Source organism: Thamnophis sirtalis, unplaced genomic scaffold (assembly GCF_051295495.1).
Source record: "Thamnophis sirtalis isolate CommonGarterSnake01/CBP01778 unplaced genomic scaffold, rThaSir2_p1.2 scaffold_7, whole genome shotgun sequence".
Taxonomy (NCBI): Eukaryota; Metazoa; Chordata; class Lepidosauria; order Squamata; family Natricidae; genus Thamnophis; species Thamnophis sirtalis.
In genome coordinates this window covers 84729705-84751776 of record NW_028261387.1, presented here as the reverse complement: position 1 = coordinate 84751776, position 22072 = coordinate 84729705, and the positions used below count along the sequence as shown (strand labels likewise).

At 34.2% G+C, this 22072-nt stretch overlaps 1 protein-coding gene across 1 annotated transcript in view; it reads left to right on the top strand.

Moving 5' to 3' along the window:
- The window catches only part of SYCP2 (synaptonemal complex protein 2), a 42412-nt gene extending 23059 nt beyond the window's left edge, over positions 1 to 19353 (top strand). Inside the window, exons 22-38 of the mRNA XM_087720867.1 lie at positions 762 to 817; positions 1071 to 1119; positions 2452 to 2509; positions 4213 to 4277; positions 5290 to 5448; positions 7051 to 7255; positions 8514 to 8755; positions 9578 to 9757; positions 11872 to 11962; positions 12694 to 12834; positions 13463 to 13593; positions 14559 to 14653; positions 14734 to 14833; positions 15575 to 15633; positions 16475 to 16553; positions 18231 to 18287; positions 18405 to 19353. Of these exons, the coding sequence (XP_087576993.1) occupies positions 762 to 817; positions 1071 to 1119; positions 2452 to 2509; positions 4213 to 4277; positions 5290 to 5448; positions 7051 to 7255; positions 8514 to 8755; positions 9578 to 9757; positions 11872 to 11962; positions 12694 to 12834; positions 13463 to 13593; positions 14559 to 14653; positions 14734 to 14833; positions 15575 to 15633; positions 16475 to 16553; positions 18231 to 18287; positions 18405 to 18476 (1839 nt within the window). The 3' untranslated portion in view covers positions 18477 to 19353. The remainder of the gene's footprint in view (positions 1 to 761; positions 818 to 1070; positions 1120 to 2451; positions 2510 to 4212; positions 4278 to 5289; positions 5449 to 7050; positions 7256 to 8513; positions 8756 to 9577; positions 9758 to 11871; positions 11963 to 12693; positions 12835 to 13462; positions 13594 to 14558; positions 14654 to 14733; positions 14834 to 15574; positions 15634 to 16474; positions 16554 to 18230; positions 18288 to 18404) is intronic.
- Positions 19354 to 22072: the final 2719 nt, after the last annotated feature.

Genomic DNA, 22072 nt, shown 5'->3' with positions numbered 1-22072 from the left:
TAGAAAATACTGACACACTAAGATATATTAATTTTGAAATTGCAATCAGTATTAAAAACTTATATATTGTCATGCTCAGAGAGCAATAAAAGCAAATTGTATTTGTAAAGAAAATAAAGATTTTAAAACAATATGTGATATTGAGGTCATTTTAAATAAGCACTAATTATCTTTTGTTTAAAAAAAGTCTTTATAAAAATTACAGATATACAATTCTAAAAATGTATACAATTTTCATTGAAAATGAAATATAAGAAAAATATATGTATATATAGGAGGATATAAGATGTATGGAATTAATTGGAGTAGATAAAAATATGTAAAATTGGACATAGATATAGATATATAAAGATATATGTATGGATAAAAGGGGTATAGTGGATATTTAAAGATGTAGAAATGTTGATGATATGAATGTTTATTAAAAATAAAAAAATGAAAAATTCCTAGTGTCCCCCTACTGCAGTTTTCGGAACATATTTTGTAAGAAACTTTGACCTAGGAGTATCTAGGAGTGAAAAAAAGAGATTTCTGTTGAAGCATCATTCTTTCTGCACATAAATTCCTACTGAAAATTGTGAGGATGCTTCATATCATAGTTTTGCATTCCAGACACTTTTAGATTACAATAAACTGTCTTTAAGTATTAAAAAAAATTCATTAAAAAATAGGAAGAATGATTTGTTTACTTGACAAACATTTACAAATAGGCAGAAAAATCAGCTACAAATGGAACTGTAACACTTGTGCTGTTTATTTAGGTCCAGGAATTACATCATATTAGTTTAGAAGCTACTGATGTACTCCCAAAGAAAATGTAAGTATATTGTCTATCAGCAGAAAAACTTGTAAATAAGAGTTATTATAATAAAATTAGATAATGGCAATATTCTAAATACATGCTTTATGTTGGTTTGGTAAAGGAAAAACTGTCTAGATGATATGTGGTAGGTGCTTTAGCTGTGGAAAGTGGTTGCTTTCTACTTATGCAAGTAAATAAAAAATGAATCCAAATGAACCATTTATTTCCATTCTAATTACTACAATAAGAATGTTTTTATTTGTTTTAGGGCTCAGAAAAATGAAACAAGTATAACCCAAAAGAAGCAAGAAAAGAAGGTATTTTTTAAAAAGGAACATAATTTTAGTAAAAGTTGTAATTTGTAAAGTACAAGGTTGTTTGTAATATTTATAGCTCAGGTGTAGGACAAAGGTAAAGGTTCGTTCTCCGAGCTTGTGGATTGGTTTCCGGTGATCACAAAACCCATCACAAGACTCACTGATGACTCACAGCTAATCCATCAGAAGACCCTCACTTGACACACACACACCTGAAGCCAGTGGTGGGTTCCTACCAGTTCGGACTGGTTCGACCAAACTGGTAGTGGTTTGGCGGCCTGGATCGCTGGAACCGGCAGCAACCCAGGCCTGCCACGCCCCTGAACCGGTTCGCCTATGGCACCACTATCTTGTTTATTGCTTCTGCGCATGCACAGAACATTTTTTATTGTACTGCACATGTGCGCATCAAGCATGCAGGGCGGGCCCACAAGCTAACCGGCAGTAGTGACCACTGGAACCCACCCCTGCCTGAAGCCCTTATAAACAGAACACTGACATCACCTAAACTCCCCTGAAAATGTTACCTACCCTGGTAATTAAATGTTCAGAAACCAACCGACAAGCTGGGAGAACGAACCTTTATCCTCACAAGGATGTTTATTTATAGTAATAGTTCTCCTTAGCTGCTATTATGTATATTTAGTATGATTGCTAGGTTGGATTGTGTTTTTAATGCCATGTTATATGTTGCTGTTGCAAGATGGACAGAAGGTGGCATGGGGAGAGGAAATACCACAATTTTACAATGTGAAACTGCAAAATAAAATCTTGAGATTTTTTTTACTGCCTTTTAAATTTTTTATTCAGTTGAATCTTACTTGCTTTAATTTAAAATACTATATATCAGGGATGTTAAATCTGTGCTGTGTTAAATCTCATTAATAGCAACTAGACAAATCATACTGTTAATTAGATTAATAGAATTGTGTTTAGTAAGATCTCAATTATAATTTATTTTCATAAATTTAATACTGGTTTTTACAGATTGCACTGGTTTCCAAGTAGAATATGCTAATGAAGATTTAAGTCTTTGAAGAACTTGTTTCTTTGACATTTGAGAAAATGCATCACCTTGAATTTGTTAGCAGATTAAGATCTAGATTTTCATTTATATGCATGATATGGGATAGGTTATAATGTTTTAACAGATCATTCAATTAAACAGTGATTGCTTCTAAAATATACTAGTAGATAAAATGGCCTGGTATTTTGTTTTTTGGCCATATCTAATCAGAACAAGTGTTTTGCAGTTCTATAAAAGAATAAAAGTTCTTTTAAAATAAAACAAATACTTATTTTTAAAAGAAAATTATTATTTTTGTTCTATAGGGCAGGACAAATAGAAAGTACAAGCATCTTTTTAGTGACACAGACACCGAATATAGAGGTGATGATAACAACACAGATATTAGCTGGTTAAGGGAATCAAATAGAAAGCCTAAACCTCAGCTCGTAAATTACGGCAGAACCAGAAAACCAAGGAAGTTCCAAACTCTGGAACCAGGCAAGATGTTTATTTATTACAAAGCCTATAAATCAGATTATTTTCCTGTAATTAAAATGCAGTTCTCTTGGGGCCAATTCAAATATTGGTATTTACATGAATTCCAGAATCTTGGTAGGAATGCTCCCTCAAGTTTCCAAGCAGGAGATTTGCTTGGCAGAATACAATCCAACTAATGTCCTTACACAACACACTCATACACAATTGATAATATTAGCTTTTGGTATAGGTCAAACACTGTTATCCCCTTGCAATTATCCATGTCTGGTTGGATTTTTAATAAAAAATAGACCTAGAAATTGTTGAACTTAAGTGAAATAGAACAGCTTTATATTTGCCTGCTAAATACATACTCAAAAGTAAGATCTGCTGAGTTTAGTGATATTCACAAGGAGGATTGGCCTTAAATTATTTATTTGTATTATACATACAGAGAAAAACGCAAGGTTTTTTGGCTGTCTCTCAGATTTTCAATTTATTGTGCATAAAGCAGCTCTAATTCATTTCTGGAATTGGACATTCTATTTCTTCTTGTCATTTCTGATTAGAATACATGCTTCCTTTCCCTAAAAGCATAAAAGTACTTTTAAAATATGGCTTATTTTTCAAATTGCATTTTAAAAAGAATCTTCTATACTTTCTAATCCTTTTGTGAACTTTTTCTGCTTTGTTTTTTGTTCTTACTCTTGCAAATGCACAGAACTAGAGATATGTACATATGTATGTACTGTATATGTCCCAAAACATCCCTACTCTTATACTGAGGCTACACCTTTGCTTCTGAGTAGAGCACACTTTGCATAGTTAAATTACATTCTAACAAACTACATTCCAATAAGAAAACATTAAAACATTTTACCTTAATGTATTTTTACGTCACTTGATTTTTGCATCTTGTTATTTTATTTACCAACCAATAACTAGTTTGATGTCATTGAGAAATATTGTAAATATTTCACATATACATACAATATTTTCTCTAGCTCCAGTGCTTGTCCTGAAGGCATAGTTAGGGAAATTGGACGTTCCAAGATTGCATGTTGGCCTTGAGTTACTTTTTGTAGCTTCCAGCTTTCTCCTCCAACCACAGCCATCAAAAATGCCTGGCCTCCTTTTTGCCACAGGAAGAACACACATTCAAATAAAATCAAGCAAACCCTCTCCCCTCATTGAGCTTTATTTTATTTTAAATAAGAAAATTTGAGTAGATATAACTGGGTAGAAGTGATCCTTCAGATCTATTTTTATCGTATTTTATTTACTTTTATTTACTTATTAATTCATTCTTCCAATTTCTTTCAGCAGCAGCTCTAAACAACCACCACAGCTTAAAAAAAGACTAAATATAGGCAATAAATAACAGTAATGTCTTACGCTAGTAGCCTTCCAGTTACACCCATTATTCTTCAACCATCTTTGTATAATTGTGGATTGATTGTGTAATTCTAAACTCTATTTAAACTGCCTTGGTAATTTCTTTACTGCTATGATCAGAAGCAGTGAAAATTGAATGATAATTGTTTTGATCCTTGTAGTAGGATATAATTAATCTTGGGCTTGTTTGGTCATCAATGTTGAATTTTTAGATAAATTATCTATATCACCAGGGATGAGGGAAATATCTCCACCCCCAAAAAGCAGAAGTAATAAGGTAACTCTTTCAATTGTTCTTGTTTATAAACATTGGAACTGTTTTCCACACACAAAGAGTTAAATGATCAGATTGTTTTTTTAAGATAGACTGTTCAATCTGCTCAGCAGATTGGAATGGAATAAGTCAATCTTAGAGTTTTTGTTCAATCTTTCTACTCTGCTATTCTTGTCTTGATGGATTGTCCTTTGTTTTCTAATGTGGTAAATTTATATTTTGAAGCCTATTGTATTAAGCTGGTAGGGATGATTATATTTCTTATGAGGTTATACAGTTAGTCCTCGACTTACGACCTCAATTGGGCCCCAAATTTCTGTTGTTAAGTGAAACATTTGTTAATCTTGCTCCATTTTACTATCTTTCTTGCCCCAGTTGTTAAGCAAATCACTGCAGTTGTTATGTTAGTAATACAGGTGCTAAGTGAATCAGGCTTTTCCATTGACTTTGTGTATTAGAAGGGTGCAAAAGGTGATCATAAGACCCCAGGACACTGTCATAAATATGAGTCAGTTGCCAAGTGTCTGAATGTGACCATGGGGATGCTGCAACAGTTGTAAGTGGGAAACGATCATAATTCACTTTTTTGGTGCTGTTGTAACTTCGAACAGTCCCTAAATGAATTGTTGTAAGTTGAGGACTACCTGTACCTAATTGACAATCCATTTTTGACCAGTTTGTCCCCTCTTGTGGTGAATTAAGACATTGGAATTTTCCAACAAGCTGTGATCATCCAATGTACTTAACTTGGCCTTTTCTGAACCACCATCCTCTACAGGTGTTCCTATTTTCCTCCTGCCAGCTTGTCTAGTTGAGATATAATAAATAACAGTGTTATGTCATTAGACAGTATCAGACAGGGATGGCTAACATACAATCTCTGAAGTCAAACTTTGTACTGAATTTTACATTATAAATAGCTATGAGACATGCTGAACAATTAAACAAAGATCTAACTTTAATATTAACACAGTGTGCAAAGTATTTTTTTAAAGTATCTATTTCTAAAAAGCAGAATGATAATGGTGATGGGGAAAGAACACTACCGACTAGATCAAAAAAAGTCAGAAAAGCAGCCCTAGCCAAAAAATGTTACAAAGAACTCTCAAGTTCAGGGATGGAGAGTGAAGAGGAATTTTCGGAATATTTGAATAAGAACACTTCAAATGAATATGTAAGCTTTGCATTTTTTGTACCTTTACTAAAAGTATATGTTCCTGGAATTTGTATTTTAGGAAATCATTCTTGCTTCTGTTTTACCTAGAATTTGATTTTCAAAAGAATGGAATAGTATTTAACTAAGAGGAATAACAGTAAACGCTGTGATTCAAAGAAAAAAAAGTTTTTAAAAATTTTTTAAATAGTTTTTAAAATACTATAAGGTTTTACAAACCCATTATCTCAGCTGGTTTTAATAAGTTCAATTACAATGTTATTTAAAATGTTATCAAGACCCAGAATCTTTATATGACTTCAATTTAAGCAGCATAATTCTTGGGAAATGCAGGGCATTCTCTGTCCTTAACTATTAAAAGGAGCAATTTTGTGATTTCTTGGGAGGACATCATAAGATGGTGTGGGCTGTTTTCAATTCCTGCAATGAGGGGAAAGAAACCCACCAATTAAGTGCACAATCCATCACTTCAAGGATTTCTGTAGAGCAGGTTGTCCTTGACCTATGATTTGCTCTTTATGCTCATAAGTCACAATGCTCATAAAGCAAGTCATCATGTGACAATTTTACTGCTTTTTTTGCAGCAGTCCTTAAGCAAATCACCATGGTCATTAAGTGAATTCACAGTCGTTATAGCAAACACCACAATCATTAAGCAAACCCATTGTTTGCTATGAGGCATTTTTGCAAAAAAAAAAAAAAAAACCAATTAAGCACCAGTTTTCAATTGTGGTCAGATGACAGGATTCTGCAAACAGCTATAAAAGCAGGCTGGTTGTCGAGCACCCAAAATGTGGTCATGTAACTGCAAAGGGTAGCAACTATCAGAACTTCACAACCAGGTCATAAGTCAGGGGCCGTTGGTGTTCTCTGAGCTTGCTTGTTTTCTTGCAAATGTTTCATTACCCAAACTCAGTAACATCATCAGTGCTAGTCCTAACTAGTGCTAGGTCAGTGATGGTGAACCTTTTCGGCACCAAGTGCCCAAATTGGAGTGCGCGTGCTGGAGCACTGGAAGCCCGATGACCAGCTGGCTGATGTGCATGCGCACTTTGGCTATCTGGTCTTTGGGTTTCCTGCATGCGTGCCAGCCAGCTGGTCTTTGTGCACACCGGAGCACTAGAAACCCAAACCCCGTTGGCCAACACGCGCATGCCTGTGTTTTGACCAATTTTTGGCAATTTTTTTGGCCGTTTTCAGGCTGTTTTCTGGTGCTCCGGCACCTATGAAGACCAGCTGGCTGGCGCACAGGTGCACACCAGAGAGACAAATCACAAGTAATGATTTGAAGAAAAAAGTATCTTACTGGGTAAGATAGGCCTACAAATGCCTATGAGTAATTTTAGTACTTAAAAAACTAATGAAAACACAAGACTTGTAAGCACCTAAGGAGGAAAGTAAGCCAAAGAAAAAATGGATGGAAAATGGATTATTTTAGCACAGTAGACTAATGTCTCATATTTCTACTTTGAGCTTCCATTTTGTTTAAGAGAAACTAGATTTTTTTAAAAATAACTTATAAAGTACTATTTTGCTTCTTTCTAAAATGCAGTTTAATTAGTATGCAGTGAAACTGTGTCTGATAGATTTTTGTATCTCTAGCCAGAACATAAAATCACAGCAAAATCTAGAGCTATTAATCAATCCAAGATACAACAACATACAATTGCCAGTGAGACAGTCGGAGGAAAATTGATAAATCAGCCCAAAAGATCTACTAAAGCAAAAGATGACATGATAAAAAAACGAATGGAATTACCATCGTCTCCTTTATCTGGGAGTCCACCTTTCTCTGAGACAATGAGATGTAAGATTTATGTTTTGTTGTTATGTTTAACTATAGTAGGATAATCTTAACTTAAATTTCTGTACTTGAGATTTTTCACCAGTTAACAATTTTTTGACAACTATAAAGTATATCAGGTCAGCTCAATAAGCTCCAGCAATTTTGCTATAATATTTTTACAGCACTATGTTCAGATGTCTTGACTTACGATTAGCTATAAATATCCTTTATCACTCTAGTTGGCAATGTTTGTAGCTACAGGGAAGAGCCGGCTCATGCAATCAGATATACAATTAACCACAAAGCTATAGATAACTACTACTTATATTATCTGTACATACTGTATATTAATATTTAACAGGCCTGACCCAAAGCTATAAACTAAAATAGTGTCCTTTTTTAAATGCAAATCATACTGTTTTCTTTTTTTAAAAAAATGTGATTACCAAGTGCAGGCATAAGAAAACCTGTGAACTCTGCATAGGCACCAGGAAGGGCATCCGGGCAGTAAATGCTCAGCTCCATCCAGTCACCTCAACTCTACCCCGAATTAAGGGATTACAGAGTTGTAAAAAGGGAGTTTTATTGTATTTTATCAGATATATCATAGCCCATAGCAAAAAAATTAGGGAATTAGTTCCTAAAAATACTGTAATGTATTGGGCATTGTAACATTATTGTAGAGGACTAATGCTCAGCAGCACAGCATTTCTCATGAAAAATGTATTGAGAAGTAGGAAAGCTTTTTGTTTTCAGAGTACTGAGCTTCAGGGACTAATGTACTGTACAATACAAGGCAACTTTATAGTTTTATTTTTCATACGTTGTTTTCTCATTTGAATTGCTCATAGTTTAGCATTTCAGGGAATACAGCAATTTGTGTTTATGTCTGTCTGTTTGTTTCCTTTCCAACAGAAATTTGCAGTTTCACTTCTGTTTTAGATTAGTTGTAATTTGATATGATTTATGTAACTTGGTATGATTTTTAAAGCTGGATTGTTATACATCTTAAATTTTTAAAAAGGCATTGGGTCAGAAATGGATCCAATCATTCTTCTGGTTTAATTATCTGTTTCAACCTTCAGTTCATGAAATCAGCTATTTTTAACCAAAAAAAAAAGGCGGGGGGTGTTAATGACACATCTAAAGCAGAAGCTTCTGATCTGGGCTGTGCCAGAGAGGAGAATACACATCTGAGGCTCTCATATTGTTAAGGGTGATTTAATGTTGCAACAACATATAGCCAATGTTTTGAAATCTGTTTATGGAATTTATTGAGGTTATGAGAAACCTACAGAAGAATCTACTGAAGAGAACATATCAGTGAGAAGGTCATCCTTATCATCCTATCTTGAAGAATTAACACCTGAAAAGGAGAAATCCTTAGAGAATATTAAAGCAGATTTTACTATGGAAAAAATAAATTCAGAGAGTGAACTATTGAAGGATCTTCCTGAAAAGGAAAGAAAACTGGTATTTGAAACTGAAGATCTCTCACCTGTGATAAGTCCACTTTCTTTGGTAAATATTTACAAACTATTTTAAAATGTATTTTTCACTCCATGAGTTTGCTTTTCAATATTGTATATTAATTTAAAACTTCCAATTTTCTGCACTTATAAACCCAGAATGACCCAGAGGAGTCCTCCTAGAATTTGGTCAAATTGAGGTGGTATATAAACCACATAAATAAAGAGAAGAATAACAAAATACCATTATATAAAAACCCACTCAATAAACTGAACAATGTTTATAAAGAATAAATAGAATTATTAAAAGTTTATTTTAGATAAAAACTTTTTTCAAATAATGAGAGGTATACCCCACTCTAATCCTGGAACAGCTGTTATTCTACAAATGTCAAATAAATGTGAATGTTTTCAACTAATTTTTAAAAGAAGAGAGTACAAAAGTCATCTGAATTTCCCTTGGAATTGAGAATAAAGGCACAGAGATTACTTTTTATCTTTGCTAAAGTTTAAATGAATTTAGATGCAATATAGAAGAGCCTACATTTTCATTTCTGCTTCTATTCTTCACAGATAATTTGGATGGTGATATTTAGTTTAATTATTAAGAATATTGGGATTGCAATGTGCAATTAATCATATTGGGAGTTCATATTTGTAAGAGGTTCTTACAAAATAATCATAAGTTTAATTGCAGAATCAATGTATTTAGAATTTCAGGTTTGCACTGTAATCTTTCAATAAGACTGTATACGCTGAAAATAATGGGTAGGATTGCAACCTTAAACATTTCTGTTGTTTCTTAAATTGGAGAATTTTTTTTAAAATTTGTATGGTTGTGTACTCACTACTACTAACTATGTTTTTATTGTAGTCCAACATTAGCCCCTTCAATAGAAAAAAAACATTTATGAATTATAAAAATTCAGAAATCGCTGAGGACAAAATCTGTGATGCTGATGAAGTAGTGAGCATTACAGGGGACCTTTTAAATAAATCACTTCATACAGAAATGGATGATATATCTGAAAATATCATGAACAGTGGAAGAGAGGTATAATATTGTCAAGATAATCTTGACTTTTTTTGAAAATTGGTTTTATCTAATATAATTCTGCTGTTATTACTAACTTAAGTTCAGTTTAAATGTGTTTCTATTTAATAGTTTATTACCTTTCTAACAAATGGAATAAGCCAATCCAGAATTGCTCTTTTATTAAAAAAAAAGCATCCTACCTGTCTTTTATATATTGCTTCATTTTACATAAAAAGAATGATTTCTTCTTTATCTTTGAAATGTAAAAGCATATTTTTACAAATGTAAAATTATTAAGAACCCAGTTTAGAATAAAATCTTATAGACATATACTGATTTATATAAGAAGAATCTAAATTATGAAGGAGAAAAAGTCTCTTTCAGATGAGTTTTTTTTCAAGGTATGGATATTCTTTGAACCTCACTTTGATGTACAGGGTAATAGTACTAATGCCATGTCTCAGATATCCATTTAACAGTGCTCATTCCCTTGATTTCTGTACTTTATAGAATGAAGTTTCAGGAAATTTTACCAAATTTCTATGTCCATATTCATACTTGTGTGAAAATATACATGTGTCCATATCCAATGATCAAGATATTTTCAGCAGTGTAGGACAGGCACAATTAATCAAGCACTGCATGCTGGGAATCAGAACATTTGTTCAGGAATAACAATCAAGATTGTATAATGGGTTCTTTTTGCTACAAATGTTTTTGCAAAAGACATGCTTCAGATATGCCAACTTCATCAGTATAGCAATAAGCGAGAAGCAATGAGTTCAGAAAGAACAGAATTGTTTGATAAAACAAAGAATGGAATAAGAATTAGATACGGTAATTGCTAGAGCTGCCTTTTGGCTCTGCAGAATGCTTCCTCTCTGTATTTCAAAATTTCATAGTTTTTAACCTTTCAGATTTGTAGGTTTGGGCTGCAGTGATATTAGTAAGTACATGATGAACTGCTGTATTTGTTTTCCTTCACCATATCCCAGATAAATTTTGAAATTTAATTGATATCTAGAGAGAACTATTGGATGGTTGAAGGCAAACAGGTGGATGCTTAAACCCTGGAATGATCTGGGTGTTGGACAGGGCTGGATTTCAGCCAGTGTTACTGTCAGTTCGCTTGTGTGTGTGCTTCACACATGCACAGTTCAATGGAAATTGTTATGCGCATGCGCAGAACCAAAAAAAAGATGCCAATGGTGACGACCAGGAACCCGGTTCAGGGCCGTGGCCAGGCTGGATTGCTGCCAGTTCTGCGACCCAGGCCAGCATACCACTACCAATTCGGACGAACGGGTAGGAACCCACCTCTGGAGTTGGAGATATTATTCAATTTTAAGCAAGGTTACATTTTTCCTAGAGAATCCTAGAGGTATTTGGGGTTTTTCCTGAAGTCTCCTTCAGTAATCACTGAACTGATTACTATAGATGGAGCAGTGGTGGGATTCAAAAAATGTTACTACAGGTTCTGCGGGTGTGGCTTGGTGGGCGTGGCTGGGGAAGGATATGGTAAAATCTCCATTCCCTCCCCACTGCAGGGGAAGGTTACTGCAAAATCCCAATTCCTCCCAAGCCGTTGGGAGGCAGAGAATAGATGGGGGCAGGGGCCACAGAGGTGGTATTTACCGGTTCTCCGAACTATTCAAAATTTCCACCACTGGTTCTCCAGAATTGGTCAGAACCTGCTGAATATCACCTCTGAGATGGAGGTACTGTATATACCTGATATTTGTGATTTAATAATTTTATACCATCTTCAGTAGGTTTATCATCTTTACATTTCTTATATCTTTTCTGGAATCACAGACCATAACTCAGTAATGTAAGCCCTGGTTATACATAAGCTAGAATTTCATAGCAGATTTCTTTAAAAATATATTGGAAATAACATATCCATGTTTCTATTATTAATAATACATTGTTTAAACTTTAGTTGAACTGTATATCTTTGTTAACAGCACTCCAGAAAATTAATATTAAATTAGTCCTGTTCTTTTTGATAATACTTTTTATATGCCTTTATTAATATTATTTTAAAAGAAAGGCTTGAATTTGTATTAGATCAATTTACAAACTGATCCTCTTACAAATGTTTAGGTTAATTAATATATCTTTCTTTTTAGGCTTCTTTACCTCCATCTCAATCAACCACACCCTGCAGAAGTAGAGAAGAATTACAGCAGGAAAAATATCTTACCAATGTACATGAATCTGGTATGATTTCATAAATCATTATAAATACAGATATTCCACAATTTAATATACAGAGAATGAAAATATCTACAGTTTGAGCCATGTGCAGGCTAGTTATTTTAAAATAAAGACTCTCTTACTAAAATTGTAAACTGGCCAGAGTAATTTAGAAAGAGAATTGGACATTGTATAAATCTGATTAGTAAATAAATGAATAAAATAGAAGTTCTCCCCACCCCAATTTTCTTTAACTCGTTATTGCTAATCACAGCATTATCCATGAACACTCTTTCTTGTCAAAATATGGCCCATTCACCTCCCTTCCCAAATACCTCTTTTTGTATTGCCACTTATAATTACTAGTGGATTTTTTGTTACTTAAGCAGTAGACTTATATACCGCTTCATAGGCCTTTCAGGCCTCTCTAAGCGGTTTACAGAGAGTCAGCATATTGCCCCCAACAATCTGGGTCCTCATTTTACCCACCTTGGAAGGATGGAAGGCTGAGTCAACCCTGAGCCAGTGAGATTTGAACCGCTGACCTGCTGATCTAGCAGTAGCCTGCAGTGCTGCATTTAACCACTGCGCCACCTTGGCTCTATCTTATCTTAAGAAGATAAGAAAAAATTCAGTTGCAGTTTTCCTGGCAGGTTTGCACATTATTTGGAGACATCCTCTTCAGGATGTCTGAACTGTGCATAACAGCACTGCTACTGTTGTTTATAATGTGTTTAAATATAATTTTATTAAAGGACCTACAATACATCCTACTTTCAAACGACTGTATCAGGAAGATACAGAAAATTATTCAGATGAAGAAGAAATGAGGGAGGAAAGGAAAATAAAGCTTCTCCCTAGAAAGTTATTCAAAGCAGATGATAGCAGTTATAGAGGTGAGCTGATGCTTAAATTGAGCTGTAGAAATCATTGAAGAAATGACAGAAGACATAAGGCATATTATAAAACTGTTAATTTATGTCACTTACTGTTACTTTTCAATTTGAGAAGACCATGCTACCAGACTACAAGCTCTTCTGATTTCATTTTAGATTTGTAAGAGTCAACAATCTTCAGACTACTTGAGGGTTCTTTGGTGGATGATTTTTTCCGTTTAATAGAAAATTTTATTTTCTTATCTGTTGTCTCAAAATAAAAATAATAGCAGGAAGTTACTTTGAATAAGGGAATAATCAGTAATGAATAACATGAATTTATTTTTGTCAACCTGCAGTTCAAAAATAGTATGACTTCTATATATTACTATTTACTCTTTTTATACGAAGCTGTAATTATTTTTCTGTCCAGAGAATAAAGCCCTCTGATAAACTGCTAAAATGGTCCAAAGAGGCAATGACGACCTGCTTTTCTGTCCATTTCCTCCCAACTCTTATGAGAAAATTGCTTAAGACATTGATTATTAATATTCTTTGAAGATGTGTTAAGACTTGTAGGGCACATTAGTACTAAAAGGATAATTCAGTTGAGTAAACAACATCTAAATCTTAAAATATTCTTTTTCAGTGTCTGAAAGCTTATCTACTTTTTCTGTCAATGAGACATCTCTTTTTGATGGGGAAAGCTGGGATACAGATTGTTCAAATGTAGAGATTATTTGTCAGACGCTTCATAAAGAATTTGCTAGGAAAGTACAGGTGAATATATCTTTCTTGAAGGTATATGTTTAGTGTATAATGTCTTTGCCTCAAATTATGTGGGTAATGATGAGCATGTATGTTTGTGCATGCATATGTGTCTGTGTAACAAGCATTCTCCTCTTTTATAAAAGTTATTCTTTATAATCTCATTGTAAGGTCATATTTCTATGTTTATTCAGAACATTACGGATACTTGGATTTATTATTTTTGCTCACAGACTTTTCTATAGCAAAAATATATTTAAAAACCCAGTTTTCTGGTTTGTTTTTCTATACTCTTTTAAATGATTACTGCCATGTATAAATTCTCCCTCCCTCCCTACACACACACACACACACACACACACACACACACACACACACACACATATGCATATGCTGCTCTTGTTGTATTCAAGCCCCACCCACCACCCAGGCCGTTACAACACAAAACAACAATGAACACACAGCAAGCAACAATCAGCAACTATCTACCAATCATACAACCACACAACCAATCAATCCACTTATTGAAACAAAGCCAGCACTCCACACACCCCCACCAAGATTTATAGAAAGACGGCAGCTCCAATCACACTTTAAGCCGAAAACACCAGCCTGAGGATGGCGAATGAGACCTTACCGAAACATTGCCGAGACAATCTCAATCTTACACGGGAAAGATTACACCCGTGAAAATCTACAAACACACAAACACACAAATAGAATAGAATAGAATAAAATAGAAATAATAGAGTTGGAAGGCACCTTGGAGGTCTTCAAGTCCAGCCCCCTGCTTAGGCAGGAAACCCATTTCAGACAAATATATGGTATATCCTGAAAAAAATATTTCCAGCTGATTGATGAGTTGTGACTTTTAGGTAACATGGACATGATCTGATTTCATAATTGTAAAAAACATTTTTTTTATTTCAATCCAGTTCAATTTGAGAGGAATAATCATGTAGCTTTTGTATTTTTAGAGCCGATCAAATAAAATTGACTGTTTTGCAAAACAGTCACTGAAAACAACTCACCAGCATATGAACACAATGGGAAGAGAATTAAATAAGCACAGGTTTGTATAGAATGAATTCCCAGAGTTTCATGTTGTTATTATATACGTTGTATATTTAACTTTTGCTTATATTTTTCTAGATCCAAACAGCTGGAAAATCTTCATTCCTGCCTCCTGAAAGAGCTTGAAAGTTTTGAAAGAGATTCACAAATATTGAGAAATATAGAAAAAGATTTTTCAGTATGTTATTTTCCTTTACAAAAATATTAAATTACTTGAACATTATATTTTCATTGTCTTTTAAAAATATTAAAGGCAAATATATTCTTTGAATTGGTACAAAAAAAAAGAAAGAAAACATACTAGCCATCTTCTAAGGCTAGCTTTGATGTCACAGACTATCAAACAAAATTTTGCAACTAATTGTACTAAACCATTCCAGCAGTAGTAAATTGCTCCGTACTTTTGTTTCACCAAACCACTGCTTGGAACTGACCCTCTTCTAAATAAACAAAATGCTTTTCAGCAGCAGCACTAACTTGTAACTGCTAGTACTATTTTCTTTTCTTTTTTTAAAGAAAACATCAATGCTATCAACACTGGCCCATTTTTTATTTGGTGAAAATCAAAAGCCTCAGTATGCATATCTGGATTAAAATTTCCAAGACTGGAATCAGGTTTTTTAAAAAAGAATGACATCATGCTTTGAGGTTGAATATGATCATGATTCACTATATCTCTTACTTCACTGCACATTTTTACAAGTCCAAGCTGATCAATAAAAATGGCAGTCCATGTTGACTTCATTATCCTATCTGAAAATTTATGGGCCTAAACAGAAATTCTTGTAAGCAAGTGATTAAAATAGAGCATGAAATCTTCACAGTTGGTAAAAGTTACAGCTTGCAGTAAAGTTATCTTTTGGTTTATGATCAAAGACTAATGAAATTCAAATTTGTATTTCACATTGGCTATTTTTAGATTTTTTCAAAGAAGCATTTGGAAAAGTTTAGCACTTACAACAAGAATGAGCAGCAGAGGTTAGTATATTTCCTTTGTATTATAGTACAACAAAGACATTCTGTTATCAGTGTAATTATAGTTATAATTATACTTTTAAAAGCCATTAATTTACATTCCTTAGGAGGCTTAAAATGTAATAATAATGTCTGAAAATCAAAATTGATAAATTATGGCATAAGCCAGCCATGTAGTCCCAGTAACTATCTTTTTTATTTAAGAATTTTTTTCTTTTCATAATCCTAGAATTTCAGCTCACTTGTTGACATTGATTCACAATATAATTAAACCAAAGCAAATCATGTATGGAATTTGCTGCCATAAAGTGCAATGACAACTGTTAACAACTGCTATTTGGATAATATAATCCATAGTGCTTAGGTATTATCTTCAAATGTTTATATTCTCCTCCAAATAATTTTGAGAGAAAATGATGTATAAGTAATAAGTGATGAAGCATCCATACAATCCTCAAGTTACTCTCCACTTTCTACTGTTATTATCTTCAAGAAAGAAAAGTTATTATCTTCAAGAAAGTCTTAGAAAAAAACATGTCAGTTGGTTGCCATGTAAATGTTGATAAAGTTTATTATGATACCTTAAGACCTCTATATGTCAATTTGATTAACACATATTCCTTCCAGGTTTCTATTTTGCTGATATGTTCCCATTCCTCTCAGCATTTATTTCACTCACAGTAACAACAGGTTGCTAAAGCAGCTGGCCTTCATCCAGAGGGCTGCATTCTTGTGACTATAAGTTTAACTATAATTAAATGGAAACAAGTATTTTTAATGATGAATATTTTTCTCTATGTCAAAGCAAATAACTCAAATATTGGTTTGATCTATGCCTTCTTAGACTTCAGAATCTTAGAACTTCATTTGAGAAGAGCATTTACCATACTGCTGATCAAGAGGAAAATATATTTCTATCTCAGGTATGTATTTCTCCTTGCGGCTGGCTGAGGTGATCGCAATTCAATTCAGTTCCATTCAGTTCAGAAATCAGAATGAACAAAATCAACAAAAATTTAGTAATCACCTCTGTATATTTACATAGCAAAGTTATTTTCCCAATCAGTTCTTGTAGGCATAGGGAGTAGCAAATCTACCCACAATGGGCTGATTTTGGGGAGAAAGTTGAATAGCCTTTCTCTTCCCCCCCCCCCCTCTTCCTGCCTTCAGAATAAATCAGGTACATATTTAAGGCATCAGCAAGGGAAGGTTATATATTATCTATTTTATAAAATATCTAGCAGACAACTGGTTAAGCCAGGGGTATTAAACTCATGTGGTCCTGGTGGTATCGCATGGCGTATCAGGACTTTTCCCCCCTTCACTAAATGGGTATGGGCATGAGCATGGCCAGCATATGATGCATCCAGCCCGTGGCCCGGGACTTTGACAGACTGGGTTAAGGCAAAAGAGGAAAATAATGATCTAATTGGGATCAGAGCAGGAAAGTTGTTATTATTAGCTAGCACAAAATAAAGTACTTAGGGTTTCATTGATAAAACAAGGAGGAAATTAACTTGAATAAGCAAGATTTTGTATGCTGGTCAAAAGTACATTTAAAATACGCATCTCTTCCAAACACACTGTTTCTAACACCTACTTTCAATATATATAAAAAAATCTGCAAACTGAAATAGCTACTACCCAAAAAAGATAATATGGTGTGAATGTTCTACTGCTTGTACCAATTATTAGTGTTTACGTTGCAAACCTAGTATAAATATTAAACTTTCCTTGTGAAACAATGAGTCAATGCAGCTTCTCCCTCCCTCCCTTCCTTACTTCAATATTCTGGAGCATAAAAAGTGAAACCTTTTCTGTTTTTCTGCCACATAACTAGTGGTACTCACCTCTTTGTGCTTAATTATATATAGTGTTTGGGTAGTCCCACAGGTGGAATATGATTCAGCAAGCATATTGTTGGCATCTGTGAGCATAATTTCCCAATCACAGTGTGTGCTAAGTGCTGTTTCTCTCTGCAGTTCCCATAGTTTCTTTGAATCAGCTTTGACTATCAGTAAATGGTTCTGCTACAATCTTTTCAACTCTCTGAATCACCCCCAATACAGAATTGTAGTAAAATGTCCGCCCTGGAGGAATTTTTATGGGTGTATGATTTATGTGTCTATAACTGTTCTCAGTTTTTCCCACAAGCAGTGGATAAGATAATTACTAGTTTAATCTTACAAGCAAAATCAGAACAATTATTGAAAAACAGGGATTGCTTACAAGGCATATTACCACTTTTATTTGTTTGGGGTTTTTTTAAAATCACATTTCTGAACCACCCATCTCCCTCAAAGGCTTCTGTTTGAAGTTTTGGAAACATAGAAAATTTGGATTTGGGAACTAAAAAGGAAATGAAAGAAGAGGGCTAACTGTGAACCTTTAAAAAAGTTCTTATGATTCTTGAAACTCTACTATAGAGTAGTGATAAGTTCCAGCCTAGAAGTTGTGTTATACAAACACAGAATTCTGAAATGACTGTGTGTTAGGAGCATTGTATGTTGGAAACATTGTAAAGCCATTGACTTACTCTTGCTATCAATTATAGATTCAAGTTTGCTTCAAAGTAAATAATTATTTTGGATGCATTTTAGGTACATTTTTTCAAAGAAGATATTAATGGGATTCAAGATAAATTTCTTAAGGAAATGGTAAATATTGTTATCTTTTCATTACATAAACATTCAATTATGTATTCATTATCTAAACGTTAAACAGGTTTTGGGAAATTATTTTTAAAAATAAATTATGTTTATTTTTTATCACAGCATGAAGAAGAATTGCTTAATGTTCGCAAAGGATTGCGATCACTCTTTATGGCAGAAGATAGAAAGTTGTAACATAATTTAGAATGTAAATGCGAAAAAATGAAAGTGTATATATTTATACTGCATTTTAATGTGAACAGTAAATTTACCTCTGGGACATTATTGGTTAGACATAATTATAAAGAGGAAACAATTTTCATGAAAAAAAAATCAATTGTTATTGTATCTTATTCAAGATAAGGATTTTGTTAATGTTTTTTTTAAATGCCGCTATAAAAGCAATATTGGAGATATTCCAAATAGACAATGGCCACTTAACTACAACTCACATTCATAGAACTTAGTCATAAATAACTTTAGATGACTTGGATCTAATTTACAAAGGCAATCTAAAATGCAATTTTGTGTATTCTGAGAAATTCAGTTTCCTGATCAGTAACTTATAAAGTAAACTATTTTTTGCCATTATGTTTGGACATAATGTGGGACCAATGTCCATTAAATCCTTCAGATGTTTTAATGTTCCTTTTTATCCTGCACAGTGTCCAGCCACACCATGTCTTCTTTTGTAGTTTCTGAGGTTGGTCTTTTAAAATCTCAGAAATAACTAATAGGAAGGAGATAATTTGATCTGTTTTTCTCGGGACTATTGTCCTTGAGAAATTACTGGATAAAACTTATCATATAATAAATACATTTGTTGTGTGTTGACTTACTGATTTTACTAAATTTCTTTAACAGAGTAAATCTAAATTCAATATGCAGGTTCATCAGATACATTGAATATTTTCATAATTTTACCATTAAAAATAGCAGTATACTAAGTATATAATAATTATAAATATTAAGAGATTAAAAAAATAAATTTAAAGGTTTTATGAAGGTTTTTCCAAGTTCACTGCCATAATAGTTTAACTGAAATTGGGGGTCTAAAATTGTAACTCTATTCTTCAGCTATATTGTAAGTGTATTTTTAAAATGATAGAAAATTGTATTTTAGAAGATTAAATTATTTTTTTAACAAAAGATTGATGAAGAAAAATTGGTGGTAATTTTCCTCTGTCATTTGAGGCAGAACGTTATATAACTTTATATAAAGAAATCTATATTTCGGGGTACATTTAATGTACCACTCTGAGCAGGTAGTGAAATGATGGCTTAAATGCTTCCTTCTAATGCAAATACTAATGTAATTTTGCAGACATAAATTTTCTACATATTGTATTTTCATAGAAGGTCACATTTTCATGGTTATAAGTATAACCATGAAATATATTGAGTTCATTGAAGCACATGTTCTTCCACTCTTCCCCCTTAAAAAAACTACTAAATCAGATTTCAGTGAGAAAATACAATATCTGCCAGGAGTCTTAAAATTAATGATTTGCTTACAATATAATTCCCATTTGAATTGTATATTAACAGTGTAACCAAAGGTCTAATAGATTTTTCTTTGGATAAACACTGAAAATATAGACAATTTTTAAGCCTAGGGGCAAATAGGTAAAATAGGGAGGTGAAATAATGACCCAATTTGCCACTTTTCTTTTATAAATACAGCTTATTATACTTTCCAGATATTGCTGAATTACATTTATATAATTATAATGGAGGAGCTTCTATCTATACAAGCCATTGGTTTGAGGTATGGGGTTTTTAGGCTGGGGCATAGTGTGGAGTTGGCACTGATTATTCTTGTGGATGGCCTGTGGCAATGTCTGGATAGCCAAAGTGCAAGCATCCTGGATGTTCTTCATTTCTTTTCAATACTTTGATCATGGTACCTTCCTGAGCTGACTGCAAGTCAATGAGTGCAGAGATTGGATGGGGGAAACAAGCTCAAAGAAAACCCTGGCAAGGTTGAGTGGTGGTGTGTGTGTGTGAACCTCATCATTCTGGACATCCTCCACTGCCCTGTTCAAGCCTGGTGCATGATGTGGGTGGTCTCTCTTGCACACAGTTCCTGCTTGAACAGCTGGTTGGTAGAAGCTGTGATTAGGAAAACCTTCATATAAGTAAGTCCATGTTGTACCCTTCTCTTCATGCAGTCATGTAGGTATTGGTCATCTCATGGATGGACACTAGTGAAATGTACTCTACCTGAGGGTTCTCTTTAAAAAAACACTTGGAAGTTATAGCTCATACCAACGTAACACCCATGTTCTATGCAATGCATTAATTTATCGGTTGCCTTCCAGGTGCAATTCAAGCTGCCGCTTGTCACCTTTAAGCCTTAGCATTGTGATGGCAAACCTATGGCACGCGTGCCACAGGTGGCAGGCAAGCCATTGCTCAGCTCCACCACGTATGCATGCACGACTCCCACCGGCCAACTGGTTTTTGGGTCTCTGCTGCACATGTGCGGTGGGAACAGGGAGCGGGTGGCTCATGTGCACATACTTGAAGGCTGGAGCAGGGGGGGGCGCATGCTCATTGCATTACGCGGGGGGGGGGGCGCTTTCGGCATGCAGTGACGAAAAGGTTAGCCATCCCTGCCCTAGGAATTTGCATGTTGCTTACCTGGACAAGTTTTGAAGGAGAATGAAAAACAAAGCTATTCCCCAGGCCTTGTGTTGGGGTAACTGAGAGGCCTTTTGTCTACTTCCTACATCTGTCGGTGGAAGAAGAGGGTTGTTTTTTGTTCCTTTTGATGACACTGTCTTCTGGGACTTATTTCTAATTTTACTTTTTTATAGCCCCTCAGAGTTACCTGAACCGTGAGATGGCCGGCAAATAAATGTCATAAATAAATATATTAGGGTTAAAATATGAAAAGTGAATAAACAAGTAAACTTTTAGGATATCAAGTTCCTCTTGCTGATTTACCAAGACAAAATTACCATATTAGGGATTTTTTTTCCAGGTAGCAGCCCCCTCAAGGCTTCAATCCTTGAATCATGCTAGGCCTATCGGATTATTGTTGATTCTGTATTCTGACTGTTGCCCTTTATGGAATAGCTATTATCAGTGTTCAATGTGTTCAATATTCTCTGGAGCTATCCATTTTTCGTCTTGTCAGATTGTGGTTTTCTGGATCACGTTCCCATACTCCACCAAAGGTACTCTGCATTGGGTCCAGCCTATCTTACTTGCAATTATCTTCCATTGAAATCAGTGTGAAAAGTAAGCCATTTCTGCTTTATTGATTCCAAGTGCAACTAAGTTTGAACCCAACCGTATTTATGTAGATAGAAATAGGGGTATTGGGGGGGGGGGGAGGCTCCATTCTTGTACACTCAAAGATATAATAAAAGAATCCTGTAGCAAAAAAAATGGATGGTTCCTACTAGGTTGAGAATCTGTTTGCAAACTAGAGAAGTCTGCTGCCGTTTAGAAGATATCAATGCAATATTTTGCAAGGAGTCCTTGGTGCTGAGGTTGGTTGTTTCCTTGCAGACATTTTAATACCTAAACTAGGTAACCCTGAGGTTATTCTTCTCTGTTTTTTGCATGCTAAATCAGGTGGTCCCATAACTATTGCATTAACAATTGAAACCGACACAGATATTAAACCTGCCTCTCTGCTGTTGTGGTTTTATTTCCTCAAATCTAGAAAACTGCTGCAGAATTGTTTCTATGTAATTTATAATAGAGACGAGGGATTTAATAGGGATGGGATAATATAATCAATACAGAACCATGGTATAGAAAATGCAGGATGTGGTGGC